This window comes from Phyllopteryx taeniolatus, chromosome 23, assembly GCF_024500385.1.
Source record: "Phyllopteryx taeniolatus isolate TA_2022b chromosome 23, UOR_Ptae_1.2, whole genome shotgun sequence".
Taxonomy (NCBI): Eukaryota; Metazoa; Chordata; class Actinopteri; order Syngnathiformes; family Syngnathidae; genus Phyllopteryx; species Phyllopteryx taeniolatus.
Genome location: NC_084524.1, coordinates 976,806 through 989,283, shown reverse-complemented (window position 1 = coordinate 989,283; position 12,478 = coordinate 976,806). Strand labels below are relative to the sequence as shown.

Here is a 12,478-nt window from a genome sequence, read left to right as displayed (position 1 = left end):
TTTTGGGGTGTGTCTCTGCATTCATATCTCACGAGGATGAGGATGGCGGTCGCCATGGTAACTAAAGCCAACTAGCTGGGGAGGGATGACCGAGATGCAAACCCTCTCTCGTCTCTGCTCAGTCGTCTTTTCCACTGCTTGAAAAACTACACACTAACGTTGTTTTACGTTGTGTATGAAACCCTTGCAGACAGAAAGACGCTTTGGTTCGCACCCACATTTTGTTCCCGTTCTGCTTACAGCTTCCCGCCTTGTTATCCCCCTTCTTTGAGTCCTCGCCTCGTCTGACTCCATACGCCTTATTTGACCTTTACGTTGTGTTTTGTGCAAAACGCCGCGGTGCCGCTCGGAGGACGTGATGCAAACGTTTTTCGTTCCCAGATTGTTTCGTGTGGGAAAGCGTCGAAAGATGTAACGCTGCGATGTCATGTCACTTGGACGGAAAAGTCAGGCACAATGCATGAAGTTGGCTGAAATGACCTTGAAGTCATGTTTGATCCAACACCTTGATTCCAATCAGTCTTTATAGCAAACTATTGTGCTTCATCTGTTTTATATATCGCATTGAATGGAAAACGAAAAAAAAAAAAAAAAAAAAGAGAACGCACCACACATGGAGTAAGAAGTATATAACCAAGTGTATTCCCTCTGTTAATGTACACATATTTAGAGTCATCTCACTGGCACACTTTACAATAACATTTAGAAAGAACATGGGGATATTGGGTGTTATGTGATGAGGCAGAGTTTGAAAAAAAATTGTGGCAGCAAAATGATGGCGCAGGTCTGTAAGCGTACAGACACAAAGAGATAGAAAAGCAATCATTAGAAAACAGTAGGGGGAATTAAGGGACGTACAATACAGAGAGAAAAGAAAAGGTTGCAGGACAAACAAACAATCGATTGAGTAAGCATGATGAACAAGTACATACCCCAAATTTACCAAAGGCAAACCAATAACAACAAAAAGATTTTCTTCGCTGCTCAGGATTGTGGACTTTTTTCTTTTCTTTTAGTAAACAGGAATGATCATCAGGGGGGAACACGTTTCTCTTCGATGGCAAATATTTAGACATTTCACAAACTTTTTCAGCATTTTTTTGTTTTGTTATCATGGTACAGTTTTCTTTTAGTAGAGCTGAGAAAATGAGAACACGTGAGTACTTCATAACGGCCGTCTTCCCGGGAGCCGACAAAGAACCGCAAAGGTCCAGTCGGGCTCCGGAGAGGCCGTTCGAGGCTCGCTGGCTGCCACGGATTCCCATTCTGTCCTTTCTCAGAGCGAAGCGAGGGACTGAATCCTGCAGCGAGGCCGCACAGTTCCTGACCGGCAGCCTCTGCGGGTTTCAGGCGGTGAAATGGTTCGGACGACAGCAGATTCAGAGCTACACTGTCTCGGCCAACTCTCCGTCTCTGCAATAATGCCCGTCCGTATATTTATCATCCTATAGAGCGGTTGGCCGAAGCTTTTTTCCCTGCTTTGATGCGATCGCTCGCTGTAGAGACAGATTCTCAGAGCGCATCTCCAAGTGGGAGAAACACGACACAGACGTCCAAGGGGAATTTGGCCATCCGTTAGTGTGTGGAGCCTTCGGTGGCAGTATCGCACGGGAATTGCTACGTTGTTGTTTTTTTTTTTTCTCTGAACTCCACAGAAAGAAAGAAAGTTTGTGTCTTTGTCCTGGATGAATACTACATGCTCGAAACACGCGGTCGCACCAGCTACTGAGCACCGAAGACATGGCAAGAGGCAGAGTGCGTGAGGCCAGCAGGGCGAGCGAGAGAGAGGAGAGAGATGGCCATGACGTGGCACTGGATACTGTTCTCGTGGATTCTGTACATTACTGGACAAGTAACTTCACCCAATCGGTCGTTGGCACAGGAAGTTTCGATAAGTGACTTCCGAACAAAGTTACAAGTTTGCCTTCTCTCCTCGCCGTCTCTCCTCAAGAAGATTAGGTTGGCTTGTACAAAGGTCCACCAGGCTCACATTTCTCGCCTCTTTCTCTCTCTCTCTCTCTCTCTCTCTCTCTCTCTCTCTCTCTCTCAAACACGACCTGCCTCCGTCCTTCAAACGTAGTACTCCTTGTCTTTGTTCTTCTTGTTCTTTGGGGCCGTCTTGGCGGCGCTCGGCGGCTTCTCCTTCACCAGGGTGCCGTTGCTCTGCGTGGCCGAGTTGCTTATGTAGTTGCGACTCTGGTCCACCTGGTAGGAGCCCTCGTCTCGGTTGCGATACTTGTACATGGCGTAGAGCAGGATGAGGATGCAGAGGGCGGCGGCCGCCACAATGCCCACCACCATCCCCGTGGTGCTGCTCGACTGCTGCACCTCCACGGCGCCCGGAAGACTTCTCTCGGGGGACGTCGGGTCTGGAGTGGGAATGCGGGGGAAATTGGGAGGGTAGGTTATTCCCGACACTCTGCGGTGGCCGGGGTCTGACGAGGGGTGGGCCGGCGGCAGCAGCACCTGATCCCGAGTGTTCATTTTCCCGGCCGGTAAATTGTTGCTATTGCCGCCGCCCGCCACCTTGACGCCGGGGCTGAGCTGATCGGGGTCGGCCGTGGGGGCGGAGGACGCGGGTGGGCGGCGGTCGTAAGGGAGGCGTGAGAAATTGCGATCTCGGGGGTTTTGGCCCTCGCCAGCCGGGGGCGAGGGGAGGACAGTCCGGTCGGTGACCAGGGGCGAGTTTTTGTAATAGTCTTCGTCATCCGACTCGGTCATCTCGCCTGAGCCGTACGCGGACACCTCCGAGTTTTCCTCGCAGTCCTCCTGGTCCGTGGGGCAAGGGGGGCGCATATTGGGCAAGGGGAGGGACTCTTTGGTGGTTTCGAGTAAGGTGAGGAAGGGGCGATAAGTAGTGGGGGGTGGAGGGATTACCGGGTAGCGGGTGGCGATGGAGGGGGGGTCTATCGAGTCCACCGTTATAATGGGCAAGACTATTTCACCTCCTAGGACAAGAAAGAGAGAGCGGCGGGAAAACGGGTCAGAAGTCGAGACTTGACTGGAACGTAACATCAAAATAGCAGCATTAGTAGTACAGCACTACAACTTCACATGATGTTAGTTCTACTCATTTAGTCTAGACAATCTCATTAGTTCATAAGCACTAACTACCGACTGAGATTAAACTACAAGATGTTAGAACATTCTCTATCCTAAACCTGTGTAGCGCTACATGCTATGTCAGTTATACAAGTAAAAAGCAGACTAGAAATGACACTAAACAACATCTAATGCACTGCTAATGTAGAACTAAGGCTGACCTAGCACTCTGATGTGTCTGCTGTGATTGGTTGAAAAAGATAGCAAACCACGAGGTTCAGGTCACTTACATCAACAAATTGGCCGCATGATTTTTGCATGGAAAAAAAATTACAAAAAGAAAGCTGTGTAAGATTGTTCTTGGATAGTGATCAACATCCCCCCTCCCTTCTTTACCTCCACTCGTGTGTCTTTTACCTTTTTAAAGAATAATTGCTTGGCTGTCCCTCTGAAAAAAGGGGTTCGGTTCCGCCTTATGGGCATCCGTGGCTCATCTTGAATGAGCTAAATTTCGAGCTACAGTCTAGGAAACTTCAAAATAGTCAATCTTAAACCAATACAGCCCCTCTCTTCCCTCCCAAAAGTACCCTTCAAACAGGTCAATGACATTCTGAATTAGCATTCGCCAATGAAAGCGATTACGATTCTTCATGATCCAATTTGTTGTCAAGCCACTGTTGTATCATTTGAATTTAGTTCTCCATTGAATGACCCCTCCGCTAGCGTCAAATACAAGAAGGGTATGGTTAGAACACGTTTTTGCAGTAACATGGCAGATGAGTGGGAGTGGTGGGGGTGGGGGTGGGGTGAATGGGAAGGGGGGGGGGGGGTTGTTCATGTCATAGCAACACATGATCAGAAGAAGAAGAAAAGCATTAAATCACGAGTTCACGGCTTTGTTTTTACTTGGGGTGAATCGGGGGTCGCTCAGGGGAGAAGGGATGGGACTTCCGCCTCGGGTCAGCTCAGCCCCCCCGCCCACAAACAAACATTTTTCAAATCATAAATGCTTTGTTATCAAGGTTGATGCATTGAAAGCCACAGAAATGTCAGCACAAAACCCCTGCCCCCCATGCCTTGAAGAGAAGAGACATGTGAGAGCTGTGAAAGAAACAAACTTCAAGCATATTCTTCGCTCATACTTTTGACTTGTGAAAAAGGCTAGTTTCCATGGCAATGACGTTCATTTCACCCCTTTGTGTTCCCTCCATCGCCCTCGCTCTTGTGTGTTTGCGGGCTGTGTTTCACCTTGACGCCTGAGAGGACAACGGATCACCTTGGAGGAACAAAAGACGAGTTGCACAAAGTACAAGTTGGCTGGATTAGTTTGGACTTTTTTTTTTTTTTTGCTCTCGTGAAACGACTTGTCAAAGTCACCCGATTTCCAGAACGAGGCGGTACAGTCGCTCGTCTTTTCATTTATTGTCCGTCTGTCTGTCTGGATGCACGGCAGGTTTGATCCTGCTGCTTTACTTTGGAATAAAGAAATTGAAGGTTGATCAAGTATTTTTGGGGGAAAAAAAAAAAAAAAAAAAAAAAAGTCTGTTTTGGCAACTCAGCCCTCATACACACCGAGAGCCCTCGGCCCACATCTCCTTCCCCGAGACCCAAACCAACCGACTCGCTATGCAGCACGGACAGGCCAGGAAACCCAACGTCATGCATCAAGAATCATAATGTGCGATGGTCTCTGTCTAACACTCGAATGGAAGCAATGAAACAGAAGAGACTGCGGGATATTCAGCCTGATTGATTGGGCTTGACTCCCATGATTGGACTACGGCGAGCTGCACGTTAAGCCCCGAAGATGAAACGACATCTTCGTCTCCGGCGTGCTCGCCAATCGCCCAGCGCTGGCCTGGGATGAGTCACCCGTGCCTCTGTTTACTCAGGCGGAGCGCGGGCAGATGGGTGCCGATGCGGCCGTGCCGTCGTCCTGACAAACATCGTTAGCCCGCCCGTCACGTCGGGGCCGCTCGCAGCCGTTTCAAATATTTACAGCCAAAAGGTAATTCGGCTGTGATTGGGCTGCGGATGGAAAAAGCCACGGCGGCAATACGCCGGCTTCAAATCATGGGCGCGGTGAGGCGCTTTATGTTAAGTTCCCGAGCGCTCGCTCGTGAACGGGGATGCTGCTCTGCCCTCTTTGTCGAGGAGCGCCGTCATGCCGAGACTCGCGAGCAACTTGGAGCTGAGCGAGTTGAGGTCGTCGTGACGGTGGACGTGGCGACTGTTGTGATTTAAAAGGGTCGTTTTAAAATCTTTTGAACAAGATTTGTATCAGACTGCATCGAAAGAGTTTCCTTTTGTATGCGTGGACCTCATCGTTGTAATTTCAAGTGCTTGTCCCCTCACTCATTAACATTTACTGGAGGAACCCTGCCATGCTTTAATTGGTTGATGTGATTACAGCTGCCCAGCAAAGTCAGTGTTTAATTAGCCTGGCGGGGAAGCAAGAATTTCACACTCTCACTCTTGCGTTCTATCCCGTCTTCTATCCCGAGCCGCACCACGCCGACCTTAATGAGGCTTAACGGTTGGCAACGCAGCGCTTCCTCTGCGCCTCTCCTCCTCCTCCTCTGAATCGGCTGCTTCAACTTATTAGCATCCACTCAGCTTCTTTTTCTTCCTTGGGTCGAAGCGTTCGCTCCACTTCTTTAGCTCCTGTCGCACAGCCAAAACGTTGAGCTCAATGAGAGAGAGACGAAACGGTACCTGGGAACGTTGGGAATCAGCAAACCACTTTTTCCCCCGACCCCGTCGTTTCTTCCGTATGGCTGGTGCAGTTCTCAGTGGAGCCGATCTGACTCTGTTTTGGTGTCTGGAGGGCACGATAGGGAGCCCGTTTGGTATTTCTCCACTAAAACTTCCAAATACCCACAGAGGGCTCAAGAAAGAGAGACGGGTGTCTATCTGCCTGTCTGCCAATCACTGTGTGCATGCACCTGTGTGGGCATATCAGAGTGTTAGTTGAGCTTCTCCACGGGAGATTAAGCCCGGGCGTAGCATCCACCTCCGAAAGGAAATCATTTCTGCCTTCGATGAGGAGAGAATCCAGTCTCTATTTCTGTCTCAGCCACCCACAGAGCAACTGCAGGAGAGCGCTACACTTTGAGCTTCCCGGATTCCATTTACCTCTCACATGCATCTCCGAGGGCAAGATGTAGAAACAATGTTTATGCGGGAAGACGTGCACGGTCCAAGCTGCATTACTTCGCCGAAGGCTTCTCTTTGTACGGAAAGGCACGTGACACTGACACGAATGATTTCAATCGGACACGGCACTTTGACTTCCGCCTCATGTGCTGGTGTCAGAACAGCGCGCACCCCGACAGCTCCTCAGTCACCGGACCTGCCGGGCTAGACTGGGTCCACATCTGGCCAATCCCAGCTGCATAGCGAGGGTAGCACAGCCGTGTACAAGAATCTCCTAGCCGGACACGCTTTACTCGGTACGACGAGCATCAGAACCCCCCCGACGAGTCGACTCACCATTTCCAGGCTCGCACTCCTCCAAATCTTCGTCATCGCTCGGACACTCTGCTGACGCTACCAAAATTTCATCCGCATTCTGCAAGAATACACGGACACAGAGGAAGACAAATGGTGGCCCGTTAAATTCGATTAAGGAGGGCCCCCAGATTGAGGCTTTTAGAAGTACAATCCATCCATCTTCTTCTGCATTCTTTTCTGTCACCTCCAAAATGCATTGCATTTAATGGTTGCTTTCGTTGCCATCAAAATGGCTCCTATGATGTTGCTGCGATATCAATAGTTTGATATCCTTTTCTTTTTTTGTTTCAACCCATGCCTGTAATAACACTTTCTTTCTTTCTTTTTTTAAAACCAAAACTGTTTTCCTTTTCAAGCTACCAATGTCTTGCTGGCTGCATAACAAAAGCCTTGTCAAAAAGGCACTTTCAAAGGCCCCATGCAGTCCGCTGAACACCCCTTTGATTTGAATGGTATTTGCTTTTGATGCAAATGAGGCCAAAAAGAGAGACGTTTTGAAAGCTCACCAAGCTCTCGTGAAACTGTCATTTGGACTGGGGTCTTAGTTCTACAAGGTTCTGATAGCATATCCAGGTCACATATCTCTCATTTTCATTCCAAAATTGAAAATTGGGTTCGCCCTGAATAAGCTTTCTATAGCAGCACACGCTGCATCGGCGGAAAAGTCGGAACATACGTGACACTGCGAGTTGAATGAGGATCTCTGGCATAAGAAGTGAAATGACAAGAGCATACGGTGTACAGGCATGCGGAAGAGTGAAACTGATCCATTTTTAAAAACAATCATTGACTTGGAATCCCAAATGGCCTTGAAATAAGTGTGTGCATATTGCAGTCGAACAATTGCATTGAAAACTCTTTCAACCGATGGGGCCACCTGTGTTGTACGGTAACATACTTCCTGTTTCCCAAGCCGATGTAATCGTTGTTTACATGTAGACCTGGGCAAGAAAACTGACGACAGCAGTCATCGCAATAACGATACTAACGATACTAAGAGGACCAATGAAAGTGTCACGGCCATTAAGATTTTCTCCTACGGCCAATTAGTCAATCAGCACGGCTCAGCTGTGGCTCGTCATTGTGTCCTCTCGTTAAATGAGCTAATCAAAAACTGACACTGCAAAAACTGGGCTTAAAAAAATGGACGACAAATTGTATCAAATGATGAATACGTTACACTGGAACCTTTCGTACGCCCTAGTTTTCGTATGATTTGGTTTTCAGCCCCTCTCCAAAGTTTGCTTGGTTTTCATAGAAAAAAAACGCGTCACTCGGCCGTTCATTTCTCGGAAGCATTTTGGAGTTGTGCATGAAGGGTTTTCACAGACGGTAAGGCAAATTAAAGAATGCAAAACGCACCCTGTCAAAAGTCAGACCTTTAAAATAAAAGCGCGACAGTTCAAATAGCTTTTATTCTGAAGGCCTGACTTTTGACAGGATGTTGCCCGAGTGCTGCCGAGCAGACCGGCAGGTTTGTTTTTCTCTTGAGTTGTTGCTGAAAGCTTGCTTTGTGCCTTGCAATCTGTTGAAGCCTTTTTTACACAAGACAGCATGACATCAATTTCAGAGTGTCAGCCATTTAATAAAGAAGGCAAGAAACGCCGTAGAATTCACCCGAGAACTTGAAAAATGGCTCCCCTCTCTCATTTCCTCCCTGTATACTCCATTAAGACTCTTCCAAAAAGGTTAGTGACGTTAAATGTCAATTTCTCCACTTCATTAGTCCTTCATATTTATTTCATACTGATTTTGTGTGTAAAGTGATAGTGACGCTCTATAAAATGTTTTTGTTTTTTTTTGTTAATACTTTTGGGTTTCTGGAACAGATTAATGCGGTTGGCATTATTTCCAAGGGGAAATATTGGTTTGGATTTCGTACAATTTGGTTTTAGACTTTCTAGAAAGGATCACTCACGAAAAAGCGGTTCCACTGTACTTCATTTCAGCAAAATGATCTGCCCCAAAACGTTTCTTGGCAAGATTCCTTCAAACAAGTCAACATAGCTAACCCCCAAAATCTCTTTCCTTGACATCACCACCCACCTGCGTGACACTGTCCCTGATGGTGGGCGAGCGCTGTTTGCGGGTGGTGGTGGTGGCCATGGTGGTGGTGGTCTCCATGATGGTGGTGGACATGTCAGCTAGCGGCGTGGTGGAAGTGGCGTCGGTGGCGAGCACTGAGGGCACGTCGCCCACCAACCGCAGGCTTCCCTGCGTCTGCACATTGGGGTCGCCCTCGGCGGCCAGTTTGAGCACCTGCAGGCCGTTGTAGTACAGGCCCGAGATCTGGCCCTGGAAATGGCGGCCTTTCTCCCCTCCGCCGACTTTGATGAACGCTTGACTGTTAAAAATGGTCAGCTGGCGACCTGTGAGGATGCGAGGAGAACGTAGGAAGTGAAAGTGGGGCGGATGGACATGAAGAAGAGAGAGAGTGTAGAGAAAGAAGAGCGCAAATAAGTCACAACCACGCAGAGTGGCAAACACACACACACACACACACACACACGCACTCATGAGCAAAAGACCTCCTCCCACCAAGCAGCATACTGTGTTGACCAAAATAACTTATTTAAAAGGTACTCATTTTTGTCAAAAGCTTTGACCCCTATTTGTTGGAGTTAACAAGACAGAATGCTCATTTCCAGAAAGGGAAGACGGCAAAAGGACTTAAGCGGAACTGGACTGCTTGGTGGAAAGGTGACATGGGGCCTTCCTGGTAGCACTTTAGGGCCACTGTATCGTGATTTGCTGCACAAGGACGGGCATCCCCGGACAGATGACTTCCACTGTAGCGGGCCGATCTTGACGCTTGAAAGTATGCACGGGAATGGATCTCATCGCCCCCCCAGGTGGAATATATTAAGACAACTCCGGCTTGTTGTTATTGACCTCCAATACACCGAAGCTGCACAATGATAAAGCACCCCCGCCACAGGCCCGTTGTAGGAAATGTTTAATTCGGCAGGGGTTGCTCGTTACCCTTAATCAGGATGGTTGAAGAGGGGAGGAGCCTGACTGCTTAACCAGGGACCAACACTAATGTGATACCAGGAAGAGCTGCAGGATTCTGTCAGATCCTGCTAATATCAAGTGCATTGGGGGGGATAATTAAGGAGGGTTAAAAAAAACAGTGTTGACGAGGTAATTATAGACCACAACCCAATAAGCTTTTTCGTGAAATCAATCCATGTCAGGGAAGAGCGAAACATATGATGCCAAAGGGAGACTGTAATATTTATAGACGATGCTGACTGTGAAATGAGAGACGCGCTTCGGGCCTGGTGGGATTGGGTACCGCCGTCATTTTACGCCCCGTGCAGACGGCGCACGTTAGCGTTGAATAAAGACGACTTCATTGCCTCAACACACTTGCAATATTGCTTTCCGCTGGCACAGCAACACCAGGGACAAGACTGAGACAGAGGACCATTCTTCTGCTGCGTCCTTGGTAAGAGGACAGCCTGGCGGGTCTTCCATTCCATGCGATCAGCCGCTAGTGGCCCCGCCCGCTCACAAGTGGAAGGCCCACAGAGGGTGGCGTTTGCTCCTTTTGGTTGCAGGTCCTCTGCAAAACAGCCCACCTTGTCTCCAAGTCACGAGTAATCCATATTGCCAAGTGCTTTATGATTAGGATTAGGATTCGGTTGAGTAGAAGTTTTAAATGTTGGACACAAAGTATTACATTTTGATTTTATAGAGCCTCAGTCTGTGTGGTGTGACCTACTTATTGCTGCATCAGGGGAAAGCAGTGGATGATTCTCGACTTGACGAGCTTAGATCATGGTTTGTTTTGATTGAGGCTCTGATGAAGTGATCCGTTTGTGGGTCGAGTCAAAAGCGAAACGAGAGTATCATGAGCCAATTTGGGGTTTGGTTGGTGCATTACAAGCAGCCCTGGGACGAAACCGCCAGACAGCGTGCGTTGAGAATCCTTGGAAAAATGTCAATGCAATGACCTTTTGCGTGCGATATCTGCCCTTTGCAATGTAATGTTTATTTACACCTTTGGGTTTTGGGCTACCCCTCCCTCCAAGGCTCTCATTATAGCAGACATCCAGAGCTGTACAGAAAGCTTTGATGAACTGCAGCGACGGTCAGCCTGCTGCAATGAGCCACCGAAGGCGCTTCAAAATGGTCCCTTTGTGAGAGCGTAAAAATAATGTTCAACATTGCGCTTGTCATTTTTTAAAGTGGTGTACACGTGAGAGCTAATATTCTGGCAGGGAAGCACAGTCGACGTGCTTCGCATGGTTGCAGCTCACCAAAGAGGATACGGTTTCTGTCACAAAATTGAAATTTAGGGATCTGTACATCTATATATCGGACATATCGTAGATCAAGGAAATGACTGCTACCACTTTCAGACGAGACGGTGACTGGACGCATGAGGGAGTGTGTTGTAAACGAAAAGCCCCAATTTCCCTTTTTATGTCGATCCCGAATGCTGCACCCGAAGCGTGCCGAGATAATGACGTGCTTAACCTTGGGGAAATGGAAGGATTGCGCAGCGTCGAAGCAGACCAGAGGCGCATATTGGAAAGGCTTTTTACATTCATGGCACCAGCTGCTCCCCAGCCACAATATTAGGTACGGCGGCACACAATAGAAAAGCCGTAGCAGATCATGCTCCTCGGTCTCGGAAGCGGGAATGAGTGGGCCAGGCCCAGTAGGCCGGTGGAGGTGGGGAGTACGGGTTGACCGGCTTGATACTTTTAGCCCTCAAAGATGCGGCAGGAGGGGTCGTTTGAGGGATTGGAGCCCTCGCTCTAAATGGACCAGTCAGAAACGGACTACATCTGGAGGGCCTCTTTCCTTTCCATGTAACTGCAAGGAGCTTTTTACTCTTGAGTGGTCAGAAAGTTGGGGTTACACTTAATGGCTTTTTGTTTACGAGTCACACTGCAGCCTGAAGGGATCCATATCAACAAATGTGAACTTATTTCTTAGACGAAAAAGTCAGTAAGCAGAGATTACAACGGAGGCAGGGCGACGCTCTGACAAAACCCATGACGAAGTGTTCCCAAAGCGCGACACTCTTTGGTAATTAAGAGTTATTTATTAAAAATGTTTTTTTTTAATGCCACAGAAGTGGGGTGGATTTTATGCTGGAGCACCGTGGATAAATCGTGTCTGACAACAGAGACAAGCGGCTAAACGCGGCACGAACTTGCGACTGAGAGCCCTCCGAAGCGGCGCTCGGTCCCCGAGGGGGCTGCGTATGTGACCACCCATCGCAGAAAGTGCGGGAGAGAGGCGATCTATTCCGATGTCTCCTGAACGCCGATACGGTCGGGGGAGCATCACAGACGCACAAAACCGGTCCGTTCAGAAAAGCTCCAAAAGGGAAAGCAATTGTAATGGAAATGTTATCTGTGCTTTTCTTTGGCCCTCCATATGCATCCGTTTGGAAGAAGCCAGACCCCCTAGATGTTGCACCTCGGTGGTGCCATGCTGTGTCCTCTCATGCTGTTTTCTTGGCTTTGGGGGGGGGGGGGGGGGTTGGGTATGTAAATCGCTGCTTCTGGATTTCAGATGCTGCCATACTGCCAGTCACTCTGTCGGTTGTCTGACTTCTTTTTCTAACAGAAGGTTTTTCAACACCACAGTGATGTCATGGCATCGTCATCCTGATACTGCTTACCACACTTGCTTTCATTTTGGCTTTCATTTACACGCAATTCCTAAAAGAATGGCAATTATTTTCTCGGATTATCATTTTTCCGCACAAGGGAAATGAAACCAGGACTGGATTTGTGATTGTCTGAGAGGATGTGAGGAAGAAACGTAGAGGGCAGATGAGGATGACAGATCCATCACAGCGCTAGCGAGAGAGATGCAAAGAAGAGAGGACTGAAAGTTTCAAACGGAACTTTGGAGACACTAGATTTGTTCCCTTCATTACTTCCCCGCGACGGCTGCC

At 48.4% G+C, this 12,478-nt stretch overlaps 1 protein-coding gene across 18 annotated transcripts in view; it reads right to left on the bottom strand.

Moving 5' to 3' along the window:
* The window catches only part of LOC133472831 (neurexin-2-like), a 237,212-nt gene that overhangs the window by 2,079 nt on the left and 222,655 nt on the right, over nucleotides 1–12,478 (bottom strand). For 15 of the 18 annotated variants that reach the window (XM_061764242.1, XM_061764237.1, XM_061764240.1 and 12 more), the window contains 3 exons: nucleotides 8,602–8,924; nucleotides 6,535–6,613; nucleotides 620–2,948 (listed from right to left, as the gene is read on the bottom strand). In XM_061764242.1, coding sequence (XP_061620226.1) covers nucleotides 2,071–2,948; nucleotides 6,535–6,613; nucleotides 8,602–8,924 — 1,280 coding nt within the window. In that variant the 3' untranslated portion in view covers nucleotides 620–2,070. Of the gene's footprint in view, nucleotides 1–619; nucleotides 2,949–4,184; nucleotides 4,319–6,534; nucleotides 6,614–8,601; nucleotides 8,925–12,478 lie in introns of those variants that run through there. The other 3 variants (XR_009786862.1, XM_061764245.1, XM_061764247.1) reach the window with 3 other exon arrangements.